Genomic DNA, 22,018 nt, shown 5'->3' on the forward strand with positions numbered 1-22,018 from the left:
TTGCTATTCATTTTCTCCAAATAAAGCTTAGAAGTTTGTATTCGGACCTTTGAAATAGGAGATAGAATAGATGAGAGGTGAAATGACATATCTCACAACTTTTTTGAAATTAATTTTATAGAAATACATAGTTTTCAGTTTCAAAACTTAATATGAATTAAAAATTGAAAAAATGAGGATGTTTTAAATGTATGTATACTACATTTATATCAATCCAAATAGAGACAGAAAGCATTTGTTGTACTTGTAAAGGCAAATGTGTAATGGCTTGCTTTTGATTTTCCAGAGAATGTGGAGGCATTAAAAATGTCCTAACTGTATATGTACACACAGACACACATTTTTTCCTCTTCAATTTAGTGCTTCCCTCACCTAAATTTCATTATTTTTATAACATCTATTTACTATCAACGCTATGCAAAGTAGACATAATAAAATTTCAATGTTCGAAATATACTCCAGTGACTTAAGTGCCTCAAAGTATGGTTTCTGAGGAGAATTTATGAGCAAAAGGAACAGAATCTAATTGGCACAAATGCATGTCAATCGCAGCAAGACAGCACAGGATAGGTGGAAAGAAGAGCAAACAGAGCTTTCTGCCATCTGGATTCTAATTGGGTGATTCTGGGGATTACCTGTAAATTGGTTTTATAGTCACCTTCTAGGTTACTTATCTAATATCATATTAAAGAGCATTACTGCTAGTGTTTTCAAAACAATTCTTCCTCAGAATATATGCTTCTTGATTCTTAAGCAAGAGTTTAAGACTTTTCCTAAGACATCTCTCTGAGAAACTCCCCATTACAACAAATACAACACTAGCTAGTGTGCTGGTAATAAAAGTAGTAGCTGTAGTAGTGTTAATGGTCTTGCAAGTTTATCAAATAATGCTAAAAAGATAGCTAATGTTGTATTCTGCTACCTTTCCTATCCCCTGAATACAACAATTACTAATTGGGCATTATGTAAAATTGTGGATGTATAACCGACGTGATTCTGCAATCTGCATTTGGGGTAAAATTGGGAGTTCATAACCCACTTCAATCTAATGTATGAAATATGATATGTCAAGAGCTTTGTAATGTTGTGAACAACCAATAAAAAAAAATAAAAAATTAAAAAAAAAAGATAGCTAATGTTTCCAAAACTATGATCCTAGTGTTTTGATGCAAACCTTAACACAGTTGCTTTTGTGAAATAGCCCCTGGAATTTGTCCATAGTTATACTGTGTGGAAAGTAATGAATTGGGTAAAAGGCATGAGAAATTTACAGAATCTCTGGCCTATGGATTTTTCTTTAAGCCATTAAGACGCTTATGCAAATGTAAACGGATTAGCATGAATGAGTGCTAATGGATTCCTTAATAAGATAACACTCTAGTATTCCCCAGAACCTCTCTTAGAAACCCTGGCTAAAAGAATATAGCCAACACCCCCCCCCAAAAAAAAACACCCAAAAACAAAAACAGCAGAAGTTCTCTGTAACTACTTCAACCTCAGAAAGTCATCTGCAAGTGGTTACTGAGGTAAGACAGACAACAGGCTTGCATGTGGCACTCTTGGTAGGAAACCTGCCAATCAAATCAGTAATTTTGAATTGGTATCCAAACCTTTGAGCATAAAAATCAGACAATCTTGAGCATATGATTGCCTGTATTTCCAAATCTTTACCCCTTGTTCCCTGCTCTTCTCCTCCAAGCCCCAACACCTTGGAGACCAATTTTAAAGAAAATTATACTGTCCAATATCAGAGAAGTTAAAAAAAATCTGTCAAATGTAGATAAATATTTATGGGTATTTAAAATGAATAGGGCTGCCAGCTATAGCCTTATAAATAGAATAAACAAATCACATGGCCAGTGAACTAGTTTGGGGGGATTGTTTGTTTATTTGTTTGTTTTGTCTTTTTCTACATAATTCAAAGTCAAGTTCTCAGGGACTGAATGTTTTCACAAGTATTTATTAATGGATCTCCTTTAGGAAAAAAAAAAGGCTTTCTTTAAATGCAGGAATTTTCATATCTATAAACCTAATACACCTCTTTCAAGCTGCACTGGCATTTTGGGTATCATCAAGTCCTACCATTTACATAATAGCTGAGGCAGGGAACTTAAACTTTCTATATATTGTTGTTATTTAATTCCTTCAACAACTATATAACCCAGCTATTAACATTCCCACATAATTGAAGAAGTAGAAATTCAGAAAAACTGGTGTCAAAAACCTTAAAGGTAAAGACAGAATTAAAAGAAAAAATTCAAACTTGTGTCTTTAAGGCACTAAAGCCTGTCTCCTACTGCTTAAGCTAAGCTTACCAAGTTGGGGCACAAGACCATTAATAGTTTTAGGGTTTGAGTCAGGACCAAATGACTTCCTTTCAGACCAATTCTGCTTTCTGTTCGTATGTGTGCACGCACACAAGTATGTGATATGTACATGCATGTGTGACATGATAAATGGATGAATTATCTGAATGGTAAGAGCTCAAACTGAGATACACACACACATACACACACACACACACACACAAAATTTAAGTTATTTATCTAAGTAACCCACTTGTGAATCATTCTGATGTGACATAGAGTGAGAAGGCTGGTCAATCCTAAAACATGGTGAAACCACTGTTTTCTCAATAATTCAATCATCTAATCACAAATAAGATTATTCACATTTTTGTTTAATTCATGTGAAAAATATTTATTAATCAATTACTATATTCCAAGAGTGATGGCAGCCCCAAAAGATACAGTACTGGATAATATCAGCTTTTTAAAAAACCCTCCATCTATATTTTTGTTTCAGATAAGTTAACTATTTGGAACATGTTTCTGAGCCTATACTATCTGCCTATGATTTAAAGTAAATTTCTACTTGATAATAAAATACCTATCTTGTCAGTTTACTAGCAATCCATTCTACTTATCTACAACACAAATATACACTAATTGTTTTTATTTTTACATATTCCCCACACACACATTTTTTTCCATAAGTCAGGAAAGCTTTGTCCCACAATGAGTGTCAGAGCACAAAATCCCAACCAACTGATAAAATACACAAATCACACAACCAAGAGCTTTGGCAAGTGCTTTACAAAGTAAAGAGTGTTTCTATAAGTAAAGAGTGTTTCTTTGAAACAAGTAGCCAACAATAAATAAACTATGGTAAACACACTCATAGAACATGGCCATAGCTTGAGAATCTCAGGCAATCCCAACAAACTCACATATGATTGAACTATATTAAAGTGACAATCTACAAGTTTGACCCATAAAAATGGCACTTCTGTACGATTCAACCTGGTGTTTATTTTGACTCCTATCTCTGAGCTGGGCTACCTATTAACACTAAACAAACTTATTGTTCCACCCTCCAAAGTCTTTCAAATTATTCTTCTTATTAATTTTTTTAAATGTAAATATAATACTAATTTCCCTGGTAAAATATAACAATATATCATCTTTGTATATTAAGTATACCCAGTTGCAATAAATACTTGTGATTTATTCTCTTCTAGTCAATAACTGTTAGGTAAGAAATCAATTAATCATATGAAAACCATTTTCTGTTAATACAAATATGGACAGACATGATTGCAGAAGCCAGATCTAACATGCTGTATCTTTCAAATATAAATCTACACCATTAAAACAAATGACTGAAAAATCCTATTACCAGAAGAGTTCACTAAATATAATTAAAGAAAATATTTAGGAGTCTAAAAGAGCTGAAGGATAAAAGGCGTAAGGGACACTAAGTCTCTCAGGACTACCAAATCTAAACATCTTTTTTTCTCTAAATTTGTTAAAGAGAATCTGTCTCTGGGTTGAGAACTTGCCTGCAAAGTCTCTGCCTAGAGCGAGATATTCAGAGCCAACTTGTTAACTCCTAATAAAACAGCCGTAAGTGAGGTATATTAGCCAGCATTGTGACATACCATATGACTGGTTTTCTTAGGTGTATTTTCCTCTTATTATCAACTTCCTTTTTCCATCATATTAAACTCTACACAAACATATATAGCCACTGTAAAGCAACTGGAACCGGGACACCTCTGTTTCTTTGGCAATGAAAACTCATAGGGTCCATTATGTTCCATGGAAAAAGTGAGCATTGTTCACCTTTATCCTGCTGCAATCTCCACCTTCTGCATGCAACAGTATTGTCCCTTCTGGTTGCAAATAATATTTGATCACAGTCTGATAGCCTTGATCATTTCAAGTATTCCTTTAACTGTATAGGTGAAAGCTACTTACATCTAATGAAATCTTTATTTTTTTCTCTTCATTTTAATCTAAAGCTATAATTCCTAAGGTGCATTTAGTACATGATGTTGCAGAAACTTAACATTATCGTTAAAAAGTATTCTGCCATTACTACTCAGCACTCTATGCATATTAATTCTTTAATTCAACCTATTGAGCAAAATTAATCAGGACAATCCACCTATGATTCATTCTTTTCCATAGATCAATCTCTCTAATATTATAGGACTTAAAGATTTTAGGTCATTATTTTTAGAAAAAAAAACCAGTATATTAGCTGGAAAAAAAACTCAAAGAGATGTACCTAATTTGTACTTAATAAGGCATTACTGTCCCTTTAGATGGAATTGACTAATATTAAATCTTAGCCCAATAACTAATTAATAGAAAAGGAAAAATGATTCTGATTTACAATTTGCTAAGGACAGCTGCCAAAATTAAACAAGCAAAGATTTACTTTTTCTTTTTTCTGTCAATTGAGAAATCAGATAACAAATAAGATTAAATACAATATAAGGTATACAAAAACACACTCAAATAATTCCATCTACTTAAATTCCATTCTATTCATATTTAATAAATACCTACAATATTCAAGGTCCCAGGTTCACAAGGAACTTGGAGGGCATAAAATGAATGCACCCTCAATCCCATGTTCTTTCAAGGAGCTTCTGGCCCAGAAGGAGGATAAGCCAAGAATAAAAATTACTACAGTAAATGGAGCTTAGAAAGGTTACAGCTTGAGAGGCCCAATTAGAACTTAGTCTGATTTTGTTCTACAAATGATTCAAGAGTCAAGGCCATTTTCCTGGGAGTTTAAGACTCCAAGGTCAGATAAATTCTTGCAAAGGGCAAAATGAAGGCCTGTATCAGTTGGGGAAATAGCTAAACAACTGTCTCCATGAGGCAATGTGATCTCAGTGCTTGCATATGAGAACCCTTTGGGTAAGAGCTTCAAGTACCTTAAGGAGCTTACACCACCTCCCAGCTTTTAACTTTGCAAATCAACTGAAGAATAAAAGACAACAATTTTTATGCAATAGATCAAGAAACCAAGAGATGTCTCTGATTTATCTTCTTGGTTCTCCCCCAAAAGAGGATATCTCTATAACCATGCCAGATTTTAAATTAAATTAGGCATTTTCTGTTCTATGTACAAAACCTCTCATTCCACATCTTTGTTGATTCTTGGTCAGGCAACACCATATCTTTGTTTTTGAGTTTCTGGTTTTGTTTCTGAATAGGACAAATGGAAACATAAAAGTAGGAGAAATCCAATGAATACTACAAGAGAGAAATTGAATTAAAGAGACCTGGCCCACTATAAATCCTTACCCAGGTCCCCTGAGTTCACCTCTCTGGTGCTTCCCCATTGCTTCCCACACAGGCTCTGTCCAGTGTCTATTTCAGATGTCTCACCAAGCCCCAACCCAACTACCTCTCCTTCACTGCAAAATCATCATGACCCTCCCAACCCCCAAAGCAAAGTACATCTGTGCCTCTGATCCCAGATCCCACGTACTCTTGCCTCCTCTTCAAAAGGAGAGGATTGACTCCAACCCTTTTTGCTAAGAATCAGCTACACCTAACCTTTAGATTCCTCCCTTGCTGAGTCAGCATCTAGTGACTTCACTTTCTTCCACTTCTGCCCTTTTTTGAAGCACCACTTCCCTATTCTCAGCAGGGAAGCAGCTTCCCCCAAGGCCATTCCCACCAGCATGCCCACATCTTCTCTCCAGCTCCCTCCTGTTGGCAGGTTCACCAACACTTTCTCACTGGTGAACCATGGACCCTTGGCTTCCACAGCATCTCACTCTCTCTTGACTCAGTTCATGGGCTTTTTCATCTCATAGCCGTCACCACCCCCACACCCAGCTATGCTCTACTGTTGATTTTTACCAACTGCTGTAGTTTGGATATAAATGTCTCCCAAAGGCCCATGTGTTGGAGGCTTGGGTTCTCCGGAGTACTGCTACTGAAAAGTGGTGGAGCTTTTAAGAAGTGGAAGGTCTTCAGGTGTGTGGGTGGGGTGGGGAGTGCCCTTGAAAGGGATAATGGAACCCCAGAACTTTCCTCTTTCTCTTTCTTTTGGTCGCTGGCCATAAGGTGAGCAGTTTTGCTTCACCAGTACTTCTGCCATAATGGGCTTTCTCATCACAGGCACAAAAGCTACATGGCCAACTAACCATAGATTGAAACATCCAAAGCTGTGAGCTAAAATAAACATTTTCTCTTTTAAGTTGATTATCTCAGGCATTTGTTACAGTGATGGAAAAGATTACAGAATCATGATAAATGAGCAACCTCTAAACATGCTGTGCTCTTTTTCCTCCCTGTAAAACTCTACTACTCATTCTTCAGGTATAACTCATGTGCTACCTCGCCCCAACTATCTGGGCCCCCTGCAAACCTAACACCCAACTTCCACTGCACTAGTTTATACCACTGCTATATATTTATGGGGCTGCTTTTCTGGCTAGAATAAGCAACACAGTTAGAAGGAGGAACCATGTCTTACATGTTTCTGGCTGTCTCTCACTGCTTTTAGGTTGCCTGCAGAAGAACTCGCTGAAGGTCTGTTTAATTAAAGTTGTTTATCATGACTATAATTTTTTTAAGGAAGTCCTAAGTAATGTTCCCTACTATAATCCCACCCTTAGAATCCTGCCAGGCATATAAAAGAATGCCCAAACTTACTTTTAAATGATAAAAATGTGTGTCGTATGATAAATGATTTCATAGAGGATATAGGCTTTTAGAAACCAAGAACTTCTACTTCTTTCAAATAATAAGTATGTGTAATGGATGGATGGGAGGTAGAAAAAAGGGATGAAAACAGATAATTTTCCCATTCTATTTCAACATGCATTTAAAATGGTAATATAAAGATATTATATATATAAAATGTTTGTCTCTTTTAATCAACCAACACATCATTAACAAACTCATACTTCTTTGAACATTTATAAATAAATACATTAAGGCCGAAGAAGCAGCTACCGAGCTAAAAGGAACTTTTTAAGATCCAAGCCAGGAAGGGGTCCATGTGTGAACTGAATGTGCAAGGCATTCCTTGCACACCATTTTCCTACTTGCTGACACCACCGATAAGCTTCTCACTGGAGGGCCACACAGTTTACGTGGATAATGAATATATACCAGGGATTGTCACAGGGCAAATGAACAAGGCTCTTCTAAATGGTGGAAAGCCAGCAAGATGGAAAATGGCTGGTTGTGGAAGTAATGTTTCTATTGTTGTAAATCCAATATTTATACAAAACTCAAAGAACTGGATATTGGTATTAGTCTCTGCAAGGAACAATACAGGCCGAGAGCAGACAAAGTTCCTAGCAGGATACCTTCATTTAGATCTGAAGGTGAAAGCAAATTTCTTTCATGACTCAAGAATTAGGTAGACAAAAGTAAGTTACTTTTACCTCATCAGAGCTAAACAACAGCAGAGGCAGAAGTACCGAGAGCTGATTAAAGGCATTGTCCTGACCGCCCATCCCACCGTGGCTAAGCAAGGGCTGCCTTATGGAACCAGGTCAGGGGACATTGATTTCTCTATTCAACTCTGAGGCACCACTTTGTAAATGACACAATCATTTTTGGGGACAAGAGGTGCTTTAAATGTGGTAACATTATATCATTTCAGCTATAATGATCATAATTACTTATTTCTTTTAATCACAACCCACTTAACCACTTTAGTACAGAAGACTAGTTCAAGGAGTTTAATTTTCATTCAACATCTAATCTTTGTGTTTACTGAAACCCTTCATGGGCTTTGTTTACCGTCTGCTTGCTGGCCTGGATGTTTGATCTTGCAAGACTAGATCAGACAGGGTCAGATAAAATACTGATTACTAGAATAAACCAGGCTCAGGAAAGTAACACTGGCTTTTAAAACTCGCTTTTGTCCTGTATTTTTAATTTTTTTTTTTTTTGCGAAAAATAAGCTCAAATAAACAAATAAGATTTTAAGAAAACACAATCAAGGGTTCTTGAGAAATGACAGAGAAAAAACGTGATGGGAATAATTTTTCACCTTGGACAAAATACAGGATTTGGTTAGGTCTATTCATTCTGATGATATTATTTTATGACACAAATAATTTTATGATAGCCACCAGTATTTATGTGAACTTTGAGTGACCCTTTAATTCTTGATACATATTAAATACTTCAGGTTGACCCCACCACACCAAAGACGATAATTCATTTTGCTTTCAGAAATAAAACATTTTTGATGAAAAATATTTTAAATATAAAATTATTTCTTTTAACTTATTATTAGGCTACATTTAAAACATATATCATCATTGTTAAAATACTTTTCTTATTTCCCCTGCAAAAGTAGATTGCCATAAGAGTATGATTTTGGTGGTATGGCATATATAAATACCTCTTAGTTTCATAAAAATGATGGGACAAATTCACATCTAGAGCTCATACAAAAGAACAGTGGGTAAAAATCAATGGGGTAAATCCCTCACAATACCAAGACCTCAAAATAATTTTGTAATACCATGAATGTTTCTAGACGTCTAGGATTATCTGTGTGTCCAACACTAAATCTCCTCAATATTAAGCAACTTTTGTTTTTTGCTTCTAGACAAAATATATTTTCCCTTATACTTGGGAGTTTATAAATTCTACATGATAAAATCTAGACCAGAAGCAATGCTAGGATAAGATGAGTGGCAAATTTAGTTAGTTAGTTAGTTAGTTAGGTACTGGAGACTGAACCCTAGGGCACTTTACCACTGAACTAAATCTCCAATCCTTTTATTTTTTATTTTGGGACCTGTCTAAGTTGCTTAGGGAATTGCTGAATTGATAAGGCTGGCCTCAAACTTGCTATCCTCCAGTGTCAGCCTCTGGAGTTGCTGGGATTTCAGGGGTATGATACCACACCCAATGATGGGTAGTAATTTTTAGAAAATGTTATCTATACCAGCCAATCATTCCATTCATCCCTCCATTTCCTTCAACATGGAAAACTACCGGAAAGCAGGTTCATGGTCTCAGATCCTGAACTCAGAGTATACAAATTCTGTCTCCCCATCTTTCCTAAAGTATCATTAATGTTAACTCAAATGTCTGTGTCAACTTTGATTGTCTTTGAAATTAAAGAAAAAGGGTAAACAGAATGTGCTTTTCTGTGATCACTGGGGAAAATAAAGTTAACATTCTAAGCCAAACCAATTTAGGACTTTTTAAAGAATAAGTGTAAATAGTTTAGCTGTAATAACAACAAATTCAAAAAATGCACATTAAAATGTTTACTTCAAAATTTAGACAATTCCATTTGTATATAGTTTTTACATCTGTTTTTAATGATATCAAATTATTGATTGTTCATTTTTCTCATATTTATTTAAGCATTAACTATAGAATTTGCAATCTGATCTTTTTTTTAATCCTTCCAGTAGACTTTTATTTTTGCCAGGTTTTAGTCATATTTACTTTGATCTTTCAGAGTATATAATTATTTTACTGTTTATTTATTTCTATGAAAAAAGAAAAAAAATTGACCTAGGAGATCTATATGTGGCAATTTGTAACAGAATCACATAGCTTATGTTTAGGAAGTCATGGTTTTGATTAAGAAGCAAACCATTTAGTTCCCACTGTTTTATTAAAACAGACATTAGCAGATAATAGGAAACATATTTAACAATGTAGTCTGCATTTACTTTGGGACATCAGTAAGCTGGCTTGAGGTTTTCTCCTACACTGAATATCAGGCATGGTAGATGCAAGCGGATAACTCTGGGGTAGAAAAGTAAAGGGGGAGCCAAGGAGGTACTTGGAACTCTGACTTCTGGGTTCTAAGGAGGAGCCCCAAAGTAGAATTCTAGTTTTCTCACTACTCATTTTCAGACTTGGAATTCATTACTTCTTTTATTTCAAAAATGGATGGGAGCAAACGAGCTGTTCAAACCAAACCATTACTTCCCCATGAGAAATGGGTCCCACGAGGTAGGAACTCCCACTGTGACATCTATTCCCTGCAAGAAGCATCTAGCAAATGAAACATTCCCATCTTGGTCCAATACTTCCTTTTTTCTGAGGGTCGAAAGTTAATAAAACACACTTCTATGGGTGTTTATTCTCTGTACACCATTATACCTGTCATGAATTCTTTGTTTTTCCTCCCACTCCCTTGGTTGATGAATCAACACCACTTGAACTGTTTTATGGCAGCTTGTGTTTACTTCACACATACCTTAACCTTCCCTTTTCTCCTCCTACTGACACACACACAGACACACACACTTCTCAACAGTAATGACTAGCTCCATCTCTTTGAATAGCATGTGTACACAGTGTCTGACAGCCTCTTCAGGCATGGATCCTTGACCTACTGAATGAAATCAAGGTCTCAGTCTGCTTTTATGGCACTTAAAGATTTAACTGTGCATTTACTATCTTAAAAAAATATAAAGCTTGAAGAATTCAATCTCTAAAAAAGAAGAGACATGAGTGTTAATGTACACACACACACACACACACACACACACACACACACACACACACACACACCGTGGTGGTAATTCTGAAAACAGTGAAGAGTTTTCAGTCTTTCTGAATATGGAATTATACTCTAGCATATTAAAAGAGGACTCTTCTTTTTGCTTATCACAAAAGTTAATGGGATCTAACAAATGACCTTGAAGCTGTGTGATTCTTTTGAGTTTTAGTCAAAGAGGATATGTTCAAGCACTTTAACAATCCAATTTTAAAAGAAAAATTGGGAGGCAACACTTTACAGAAAAAGAAACCCTTCTGAACCACTCAATTATGTCTAATAACGAGGAGTTATTCATCTTCTCCTACACAAGGGTCAAGTATTAATATTCTAAAGCATGTTCCCAAACCAGACTCTAAAGGGCTTTAAGAATTTTAGAATACCCTGAAAAGGAATGGATCTTAATTCAATTTTCAGGGCACTTAATTTCTCCTGGGTAGCTCAACATTTTGACTTTTCTTTTAAATTATATATTTAGCATAAAATGCTTTCCTTTATCATCAGCAATATGCCAATGTATATGAAGCTCAGTTCCTCAAAAGATAACTGTGTGAACAAGCTTCCAAACACTCAATAGCCAACAGCATTACTTTAGTAGGCTGACCCCTCTGAGGATGCCTGCAGGTGGTCAAACAAATAAATTCATCATTTACTTTTACCTGCTCACCACAAATTGTCCTGTGGCACTTAGATGGGGCAGTGAGCTCTCAATCAGCTATGAATACCAACAATACAACATGATAGACACAGTCACTGTCATGCAAACTATGGATTGGATGGACCCTCAAACATAAATGCTACAAAAATACCCCCAATTCCCTCAGAAACTGGTCACACTCATCTTAAGTGGAATGAGAGTAATAGAATCTTTCTAACATTAATATATTTGCAAAGGTAAAATATCCCTGATACGTTTAAAGAACAATGGGTGATACAAATAGCATGCTATTGCTGCATTTTTCAGGACCAAACATAATTCCATATACAATACATTATTTCTTGTCCTACTACTAGTACTATTAATTATTATTATAGTATTATAGCTACTAATTATTAAGTGATTGTGCCAATATTATCTTATTTTGTCCTCACAACTACCAGTAACTTGAAAATTTTCATTATTTTGAATTTGAAGATGAAGAGAGTCTTGATGAAGTTAAATAATTTGCTCAAGTTCAGATGGCTGTTAAGTGTAAGAGATCTGAACACAAATCTGTTAAAGTATATAGCCCTTGTTTTAGTCACTGCTCAGAATGGTCTCTGAAAGAACACATTGTCAAAATTACATTTCTGACCAAAGATCTCCTGATGCTGTGACAGTTGTTCCAGTTTGATAATCAATAATCAAACCATAAGTGCTGATTTAACCTAAAATAACTGCTTTTATATTTCCATTCTAAGGGATTTTGGCCTTTGCAATTTTCACTGATAAAAGCTACCAACTTAGTACATTATGCTAAGAATTTTATTTTTAGTTTTAATACCATCTTAGTTTTCAGAGAGCCAATATAGATCTCATGACAGAAATATTAGGAATCTTGCCTTTTTAAAAACTATATAGTATGTGTGTGTGTACATGTACACAAAATCTGAAATTAGCATATATTCCAACAACAACTCATTGACCTAAGAATCTAAAAATAGGCTTTAAAAACAAAAATTTCAGCTTACCTTTAATCTTCTTATATTTTTTATACCATCTCCCAAACTCCTGGCACTTGGTTGCTGACACATTGGCATAATATGTGCTATTTACAATGGATGAAATCATACTCTGAAAAGAAGGAAAATAATAGTAATTTTTTTCAAATATACAAATACTCCTTTTTAAGAACCAGAGATTGGAGCCCACACGGATCTTCTTTGTCTTTTTACCTTGAAGCATTTATTCTGAAAACTAAACCATTTAACCGCAAATATGATGACCTGGATTTACTATTCCTTAAGCTTATATTTATATAATGACAATGCTTTTTCCAAAAGCCAACCCTGGGCCAGTATCAAAAGATGAAGAGGGCAGGACACGCAGATTAAATGCAAAGGGGAAGAACAGTTGTGATTGAGGAATCAGAGCAAAAGGTGAGATCATATGCTCCTGCATCCGTAATCCAAATAATGCCTTTCAGATGTTTCTGTTCCGCTTCCAACTGCAACAAGCTTACACAGCCAAGAATCTGAGAACATCCGTGCTACACACTGCAGAACAACATTTAGGAAAATAAGTTAAATTAATATAATTTATAGAAACGTGTGATTAGCACTCGTGTGAAAAGTCACCAAATGAAAAAATTAACAGTCCTATTTTAGAGCAGGAGAAACTAAACCTAACCCTTGTTCTGTGTTTCAACCAAAAAGGAATCAAAGCTAAACTTACTGAGTTGCTTACGTATATGATTCCTCCTTGCTCTTCATCCTTGTCTCCCTCCTCAGATCAACTCCTCAGTTGATGTGTGTTTAACTGGAGTTAGAAGGAAAGCAAATGAGAGAATAACCTGATTTAGCATAGAAAAACTAATATTATAATTGTATACCTTGAACTCAATGTCCTACAGAGACATACTTGCCAACAATATGGCACGTCTGGGCCAACATTGGTGGTGGGTGTCAACTTATACCTGAACCAACTGTGATATCATATGTGTATGCTTTAGATATAGATTTTATTTTTGTAAATTTTCGTCTGAAAACAAGAGTGTGAACAACTCAAGAGACCCAGATGACCTGCATGAGATTTAATATTTTGCCTTGAAATCTCATCTGTCTCGAAAATGTTATCCCCAGACATGCAGCAGTTCAGAGGAATCTTAGAACTTCTAATGACATTTCTACAAAGTAGTAGAGATAAAAATGATAACAATAAATCAAGTCCATGGCAAGTTATTTACCAGGAGGTTCAAACAACAGACCGACATAGACTCCCATTTAAAACATCAGACTTACTTTCTTTCAAAATCACTATGCAGCACCAGTAGAGGTGGGGGCTCCTAATTCATTTCACAGAAACCTCTTTGGCCCTTTCTACATAGCAGATGGCTGGCCTCCCCCAGTTGCTGATCTCTAAATGACAACTCTTTTCTCTAAAGGGAGACAGTGAGAAGGACTCTTTTAATCCCAGGGTCTAAACACAGCACTGAGAACTCGAAGAGCCAACATCACCTGAGTTTCTCATAAAACTTACAGAGCACTGCCTACTCTCTGAGGAAATCAGATCCTCATCAACCTGAGACAGGGTTCTACTTTGTGTGTTATTAGCAGAGTAAAGCTGTTTCCTGATTGCCTCAGTTAGCTCCCTGTCTGGACTGGGATTTTCTCTCTGTCCCTAGACTGTGGGACCCTTGAGGACAGTAGCTGTGTCTGTTTCACTTTTTTTCTCCCTCGTGTCTCACATAGTTCTGATGTGGGATATCTGAGTCACTGAAATTTAACACATGAAAAGGGACAGAGATGAAATTTTAAAATACCAAAGTGAAATGTCATAATAATAAAAATTTTAGCATGAGAGCACCCTAATAATAGATGCACCAGCCACACTAGTGTATGGGAATAGTTGTGAATGTGCTTGTCATCTCTCTGTCCTGTTTCTATGAATGTTATCCTTGGGAAAGATTGTATATATAGCATGGCAGGAGTCGGGGCTAAAGTTTCTATTGTAATGTAGTCTGGAAAACAGACTAAAATGAAAGTGTTTAACTACTACCTGGAGCTATTCCTCAACTCTTCCTGGCCTATAAGGTAAAGCTGCAGGCTCACATCATTCTGGCCTCTGATAATTCATATTCGCCTCACTCTCTGACTTCCTTATGTTGCCCTTGCTCCAGGGGCATCTTCACTGACATTTCACAAGGCCATTGTTAATCTATGTGGCAAAGAAATGAAAATCTGGGCTCTACTGTCTCTGTCCATCTGGGCCTATATTTCACAAAACTCATTTAAAAAGGAGGCGTTGGTGAACAACCACACAGCTGGGCTTTTAGGGTCCCTACATATTTTTGATAAATGAACAAAAACTGCAACTAATTTTTTGATCAAGAATGCAATGAAATCTATATCCACGTCATAGAAAGCATTATTGATACAAATAATCCAGAAGATAGGTGTATCACTATTTTTAACTATTAAATAAGGAACTATTTTATTGACTTAAACTAAAATCAAAATAACTTTGCATAAACTAAACAAACATCACTTTGTTTGGCAAGGACTATGACAAAGAAAGGATGAAGGAGGACTTATAATGGACAATCAAAGGAGCCCCCATTCAGGCCTAGATACAGCCATAAATTCTGCATAAATAGTCACTGGAGACAAGGATATTTTGTGAATAACATGAATAAAAATAAATTTTTAAAAAGGCTTAAGGTATTTTTCCAACTACAGAAACTTTTGGAAATTTTCAGATGTCTTTGTAACTGACTTTAAAATTTTAAATATAAAGATTTTAGATGGGAGCCAGTTGTTTAGGCCATACCTACAATACCAGCTACTCAGGAGGCTGAGGCAGAAGTACCACAAATTCGAGGACAGACTGGGAAACTTAGCAAGAAACTGTCTCAAACATTAAAAGAGGGCTGGGGATATAGCTCAATGGTAGAGTGCCCCTGGTTTTAATCTCCAGTAAAACACACACACCACACACACACACACACACACACACACACACACACACGGACTTGGGATGGGGAACAAAATCTAAGTGTCCTTATTTATAGTCAATCTGACACATAGTTCAATTACTCCAAGGTAACCAGCTGATTTGACTTTTCTTTAAGCTAAACTGTAAGAGAATATTATAATAGTTATTAATACAGTCACATGCTGCATTAATGATGCTTTGATCAACAATGAACTGCATACACAACAATAAGATAATAAAGAAGCTGGAAAATTTCTATTTACATGCCTAGTGATATGGCAATGTAACACACAACACATTTCTGGTGTGTTTGAGATAATGCTGGTATACACAAACCTACTGCTCTGTCAGTCATATAAAAGTATAGCTTGTACAATAATGTATAGTACCTAGCATTTGATAACAAATGATTATTATTGGTTTATGTACTTACTATACTGCATTTCTTATCCTTATTTTAGAGTGTACTCCTCTCACTTAAAAAGAAAAAAAAAGTTTCTGTGAAACAGTACGCCACTTTACAATGACAGCAGGCTCCTACATCTCAAGTTGGAACTGAATCTCTTGAGTGCACCAAGAGGTCAGACTAAACGATTGACCTAAGCCAGTAAGGTCTGTGCGAGAACACTCTATGATGTTCACACGATGAGGAAATCATGTAAGAACACATTTCTCAGAATGAATCTCTGTTGTTAAGTGTCACACGACTATACTTATTTTAGCTCGATTGCCTTATCTAAAAATAAATTTTCTTTTAGGTTGCTGAGATAAAATTTTAAACTCACTTGTTTTTTAACTATCCCAGAGAATAGATACCTCATGTGATTGTAAGTATGGTTCTATTTTCAAACTGAGGGCTCAGAAGCTCAGAATGAATTTTTTTTTTTTTTTTTTGTCCAAAGTCAAACAGCAAATGGGAAGCAACACAAAGAGGCCCCACTACTGGACTGCAGCATTTCATGGTCTCTTAAGAAGAGAAACAAATTAATGGGAGGAAGGAAATAGTCACCACCACATCTATCAGCTGGCACAAGCTCATGCTGCAACCACTTCGTCAGACCAAACAAGAAATAAGGTGACAAATAAATAAGTAAAACCAAAGCGATGACTTCAGGTCCATTCTATGTGTTAATTAACAAGTTTAGAACCAGAAAACACTAAGGAACCTAAAGGCAATTTAGAACTTATTAGGAAAAAGCACAACTTTGTTAAACACAGGTTAAGATGATTTGCACAATACACTTGGAAAGACAGAGATCTGAGCATCCCCTTTTCCTGCAAAAAGAAACATACAAAAATGAAAAAACTGCATAATTATTCAATTAACTGAATCACTGGATATAAGAAATAATTGAATAACCTTCACCACATTCCTATTGGTGAGCTGAGATTCATTTGTTTGAATAGCAATGTGACACTAAGAGTAGCTAAACTGCAGATACATAATACATCTGCTGTGAAAGAGAACATTTCAAAACCAGAGTGAATGATTACAGGTTCTGTGAGTGAGAACGCCCCGGGGTGGGGGACATCTCCTGCCTCCTTTTGCATGAGACAGGCAATGAGTAATATGTGCATCCTTTGCTCATTTTCAAGCTGCTTTGTGATATGCTCAACAACGTATTAAACATGAGATTATAATCTACCCTTCAATTTAGTAAAGGGGTAAAATAAGAAATGAAAACTTTTGCCATTCTAATCGAAAGACACACTACCTCCAGACTTTGGAGCATGAAAAGACTACTCCTGAGAGCTGGTGGCCCTTCATTTCTTATGGCCACTGCAATGTCTCAGCTAGAGATATGACTGTCAAGCTGTCATCTGTGAATCTCCTTCAACATGAGTATGTGAGATTGGGCCACAAACTAAAACAACCTCTCTTGAAAATAACTGAAAGGGACAGTTGGCAACTGCTTAACACAAAATAGGATACATCCCTATGTACGTGCACTTAAGACTAAATGAAACGGAAAGTTGGCAATTGGTTAACACATGACTGGTCCACACAGTCCATGGCCACTTGTCTACAGGCGAACACATGCTCAATTTGTTTTTTTCTAATAACCCAACTGGCTGCTTGATTTCACTGCCCAGTTATTTTGGCATATTTTACACATAAGTTAGGTGCTTTAATGATCCCCAATTGGACAAGGCTTGCTGAGGATGTCAGAAATAATTCCCCCCACAGTCTATTTGTATAGGCAGACTGTATAAATGCTGTAGCACCGTCACACTGGAAATCCAGTAACATCTTCACAGTTCAATAACTTTAGTCAGTCCTTTCTTTCCTCAAATATTTGACAACAAAACCTCAGCTGAAGGCACAGGACAGAGCTGTTTCAAAGACCTATGGATATGCTAAGGGAAATAAGCCTGCATGAATGGACAAATATCTTATGATCCCAATTAAGTGAGGTATCTAAAGTAAGCAAATTCATAGAACTGAAAGTAGAAACTACCAGAGGCTAGAGGGACAGGAGAATGGGACATCACTGCTTAGAGGTTACAGACCTGTTTGAGGTGATAAAATTTTTGGAAAGAGGGATGACAGTTGCACGACACTATAAAGGTAATTAATGCTACTCACAGACTTAAAAATGGTTAAATCATAAACTTCATGTTATGTATGGTTAACCACAAAAATAAATTATCTAAAATCAGAGATAATGTGTGGTATAGGAGCATATTGCAAGGGGCGTGCATTTGCAAATTATTTGTTCTTCATTGCGATTTTTCAGTTACAAGACTGTCTTCTCTGTAGTCATGCCATTTGGCATCTGGAGAACCTCCAAGGTGGACAAGGTAGGTACTGGTAGCTCTGCTTATTTAAATGGATCAAAATCCTGAGGACCTGAGGTTTCACAGTCAAAAACAGTCCTCAGTTTTTAATTCTTCCTCATGTAAGAATAAATAAGCCACAGGAAACAGTGTTCATGATGCTTTCAAACTGCAACAGAGAGAAGACCACCTAATAAGGGGTGTAAGGTGTGGTAAATAAGGCTGCTTGGAACAGCCTATAAGGTTGAAAAAGGCACTGGAAGTGATGACTCAGAGACATCAGGGGACATGGAAGAGGCTGTCACCACTTAAACACATTTTGAAAGGTGAAATAAAAAATAAATACACAGAGACACAAGACAACCTATACTTTCCAGCATCTGGCCAGACAGAATGGCTAAATCATGACTTCCCCCCTTTAAATATACATGCTTCAGACTACAATTGCTGCCCTTTTAAGGGCTTCTCCACTCTTTTATTCTGCCTTCAAGGCTGCTCTTTTGAATTATAGACCACTGGGATGTTCAAGAAAATATGTACTATCCACTCAATTGTTCCTTTATGGAACTGCCAAGATGAATGAGGAAATACCTAATATGAGTTGGCTTTGGTTCATTCCTTTGATCCTTTCAATCTTTTATTTTCATGGTTTTAGCTTATTTAGCTGGTTCCCTAAAAATGGACTATTACTTTTTCTCATGGTGCAGTTTTACATGTTGAACTTGCTCAAAAACCTCTACAAGTGTAATGGATGTAAAGATCATCTCTCTCCACCAAAAGGAAAGAGGCTTTATTTGTCTTGCAGAGATGGGTTAAGGAATGACTGATTCATTCCATTGACCAAGCAAAGCAATGTTCTGGAGCACAGGCTTTGGAAGGGAAAGTCTGGAGCCAGATTTCAAGTGGCCACTTAACCAGCTTGAGTACTTTAGGCAGGATTTCTTTTTTCCATATTGGGCACTGAACACAGGGACACTTTACAACTGCCTTACTTCCCCAGCCCTTTTTATTTTTTATTTTGAGACAGGTTCTCAATAATTTGTTTAGGGCCTTGCTAAGTTGCTGAGGCTGGCCTCAAGCTTGCTATCCTCCTGCCTCAGCCTCCTACAGTCAAGTACCACAGTGCCTGGCCCTTAAGTGGGCATTTAAGTTTTAATCCAAGCCCCAGTTTCCTGATCTGTAAAACAGAGACATTGAACCCTACTTCCAATAATCCCTACTTCATCACCCCCAACAGGTCTGTAACTCCTAAGCAGCAATGCCCCATTCTAACTTAAGACTGACACTAAATATACATGAAAAGCTGATGGTTATGTAGGTAAGAATGTTTTCACATGTTCCTACTGCATCAAAGTTCTCAGTAAGTGATAACTTCTACTCTATAACCAAAAGCACCATAATCTCTGTTTTTTCCACCACAAATGCAGTTCGACTGCATAAATAAAGGACAGAGACGACAGCTGCCTAAGCAGAAGTAGCCTCCTGCTAGACAGTCCACCAAGGGCTTTCCATTTCCCAGACCCCCCTGCAGATACTGACCTGGGAGAGAGGGCATTCTTTGGCTAATGTGCTCTGATTCATCTCTTTGAGCAGTTCCTTTAAGGCATTGCGGACTGTGGCATGGTTCCACTGCTCTGCAGGCAAGTCTTCCAGCTTCGAACAACTGCAAAACAGAGGGACAATGAACAACCCAAGAACCTCAAGGGAGGGCTGTGACAGCAGAAGACAGGAGTGCAGTGGTGGCTCCACCACCTTGTACCAGCACTAGGAGAGCTGCCGAGCAATGGTGTCTAAGCTGGGCCCGAAGGGAGGGAAAGGAAGCAAAACTGCCTCTCCAGGAACTTGAACCTCAATAGACTGTGAAAGGGTCTCTAAGTTAGTGATCCCACTTCCTAATAAAAGCAGTCACTTTGAATATGAAAGAAACACCTATTTTTTAAAAATAGCAATTTTTTTCCCCAAAGTGCTAATGAAAATGGCAAGGCAGTGTGACGATAAACTTTCCCAACACATATTCAACTACTAGGCATTCCTAAGGTCAAATGTTGGCAAATGTTACAGCAGATTTGAAGTCTGAAGGCCCAGCCTCCACTCTCACAGAAACAGAGATGTTACTCTTCTGTCAAAAGATAACTTCTAAGATAAGACACTCAAGCATTCCCAGATAAGGAGAGGGATGTTGGGTCCCTATTAAAGAATAAATTCTCCAAAAGGAGAAAACTGAAACACAGCATTCCTGAAGTCACAACTACCAGGCACTTTACAACTAAAACTGCAAAGAACCTTTAGAGGCATACCTTGCTTTGGATAGCCTATCTGGAAGAAGGAAGGGAGGGAGAAATTGAGGGAACATTCCAAGTGTCTCTGACGGCCACAGAGTGCATTTTATTGGGGTGGTCATCAGAAGGAGAGAAAAAAAGACTTCCAGAGCCAGTGCACGCTTGGTAAACCCGCCACAGGACCCAAACTCACCCTTCATAACACAAAAAGACAGCAGAGGGGTTTATTCTTCAAATGCCACATGCTAAGCTTTGAACCATGCCTAGAGGACCCACTGAATGAGGGGCTGTGGAAAGTTCCCTGGCGGGTTCCCTGCAGCTTTGTAATGATTTATCAAGCTGCCCCTGGGTTACCACTTCACTGCTTCTGAAAACAAAACATAAAACAGTTGGAATGTGGACTATAAAGATGCCTGGTACAGAACCCCCTCCTTCCCTCCTCTTTCTCTCTCTCTCCTCCTTTTCATTTCATCCAATGTCTAGATATTAATGAAGACAGGACATGCTGCTCTCTGCAGTACATCTATGATCGACAGACCAACTCCAAAAGGAAGGAAAGGCAGATGTTCAGAAACACCCACCTTTGTAATTGGATTTTCAGAGTCACAACATAATAGACATCTTGCAGCATGTCGGCCACCGTCGCGTCGGGTGCATCTGTCACATAACTGAGGGGGAGAGGGTTCCACCTCCCCAGCTTGATTATTCCTGCACAGGGAAGAAAAACATAATAAACACATATCTGCTATTTATTAAACCTTCCCATTGTTTGCTCAATGTTAAGAAGGTCATTCAACAGTCAACACTCAAGGCCCACTCAGATATTTTACAACCCAGTGCAATAAGCTATTTCTTTCTGGCTGACAATTGAGTTAGTTAACTATACAGGAAGATGGGAATGAAAAGGATGAGATTTAATCATGGACAATCAGTTCTTTTATGTTTTCCTGATTCTTAAATTACTTAGAAAACCATACGGATACTTCCTTCCCCCAAAGTCTTGATTCACAGTCTAACTTAAGACTGATGCTAAATATACAGGACTGCTGATTTCATAGACAAAAAAAAAGCAAGCTTTAAGTAAATACAAGATTCAGTTTTGAATTGAACAAGAAAATTCCTGTGTGTGGGCTCAGCACGCAGTCACATTCTGACTGTGGTGTTATTCCCAAAGCGAATGTGCAATAGATGAAGCAGAGTGATCCTCCAGGTCCACAACCCACATTCCACCAGAGAGAGGGGCTGCCTTCCTGCGCCAAATGCAATGGCACACACATTGACCCCAGATCAGAAATAGCAGAGATGCCTTCAGCTCCTTTGCTTTTTTTTAATACCTTGGCTCTTTTTAGAATGACAATAGTACCCTTTCCCTGTGGGTTTCCTGCTGCACAAGGCAAACACACCACAGAAGGAGAAAAGAGTAAGAATCCTGGTCACCCTTGGTCTACAGCAAGCAGCAATTTTAGGAACACCCTTGTTCCAGGCAGATTCATGGGATGGCTTCAGCAACATATGGTGAAAA

At 37.2% G+C, this 22,018-nt stretch overlaps 1 protein-coding gene across 1 annotated transcript in view; it reads right to left on the reverse strand.

The window, feature by feature from the left end:
- LOC144373351 (DNA-binding protein SATB2-like) overlaps nucleotides 1–20,696 on the reverse strand; it is a 96,772-nt gene extending 76,076 nt beyond the window's left edge. Inside the window, exons 1-4 of the mRNA XM_078036456.1 lie at nucleotides 20,690–20,696; nucleotides 20,515–20,533; nucleotides 19,757–19,880; nucleotides 12,478–12,580 (exon numbers count right to left, since the gene is read on the reverse strand). Of these exons, the coding sequence (XP_077892582.1) occupies nucleotides 12,478–12,580; nucleotides 19,757–19,880; nucleotides 20,515–20,533; nucleotides 20,690–20,696 (253 nt within the window). The remainder of the gene's footprint in view (nucleotides 1–12,477; nucleotides 12,581–19,756; nucleotides 19,881–20,514; nucleotides 20,534–20,689) is intronic.
- Between the last annotated feature and the right edge of the window lie 1,322 nt (nucleotides 20,697–22,018).

This window comes from Ictidomys tridecemlineatus, unplaced genomic scaffold (assembly GCF_052094955.1).
Source record: "Ictidomys tridecemlineatus isolate mIctTri1 unplaced genomic scaffold, mIctTri1.hap1 Scaffold_36, whole genome shotgun sequence".
Classification (NCBI taxonomy): Eukaryota; Metazoa; Chordata; class Mammalia; order Rodentia; family Sciuridae; genus Ictidomys; species Ictidomys tridecemlineatus.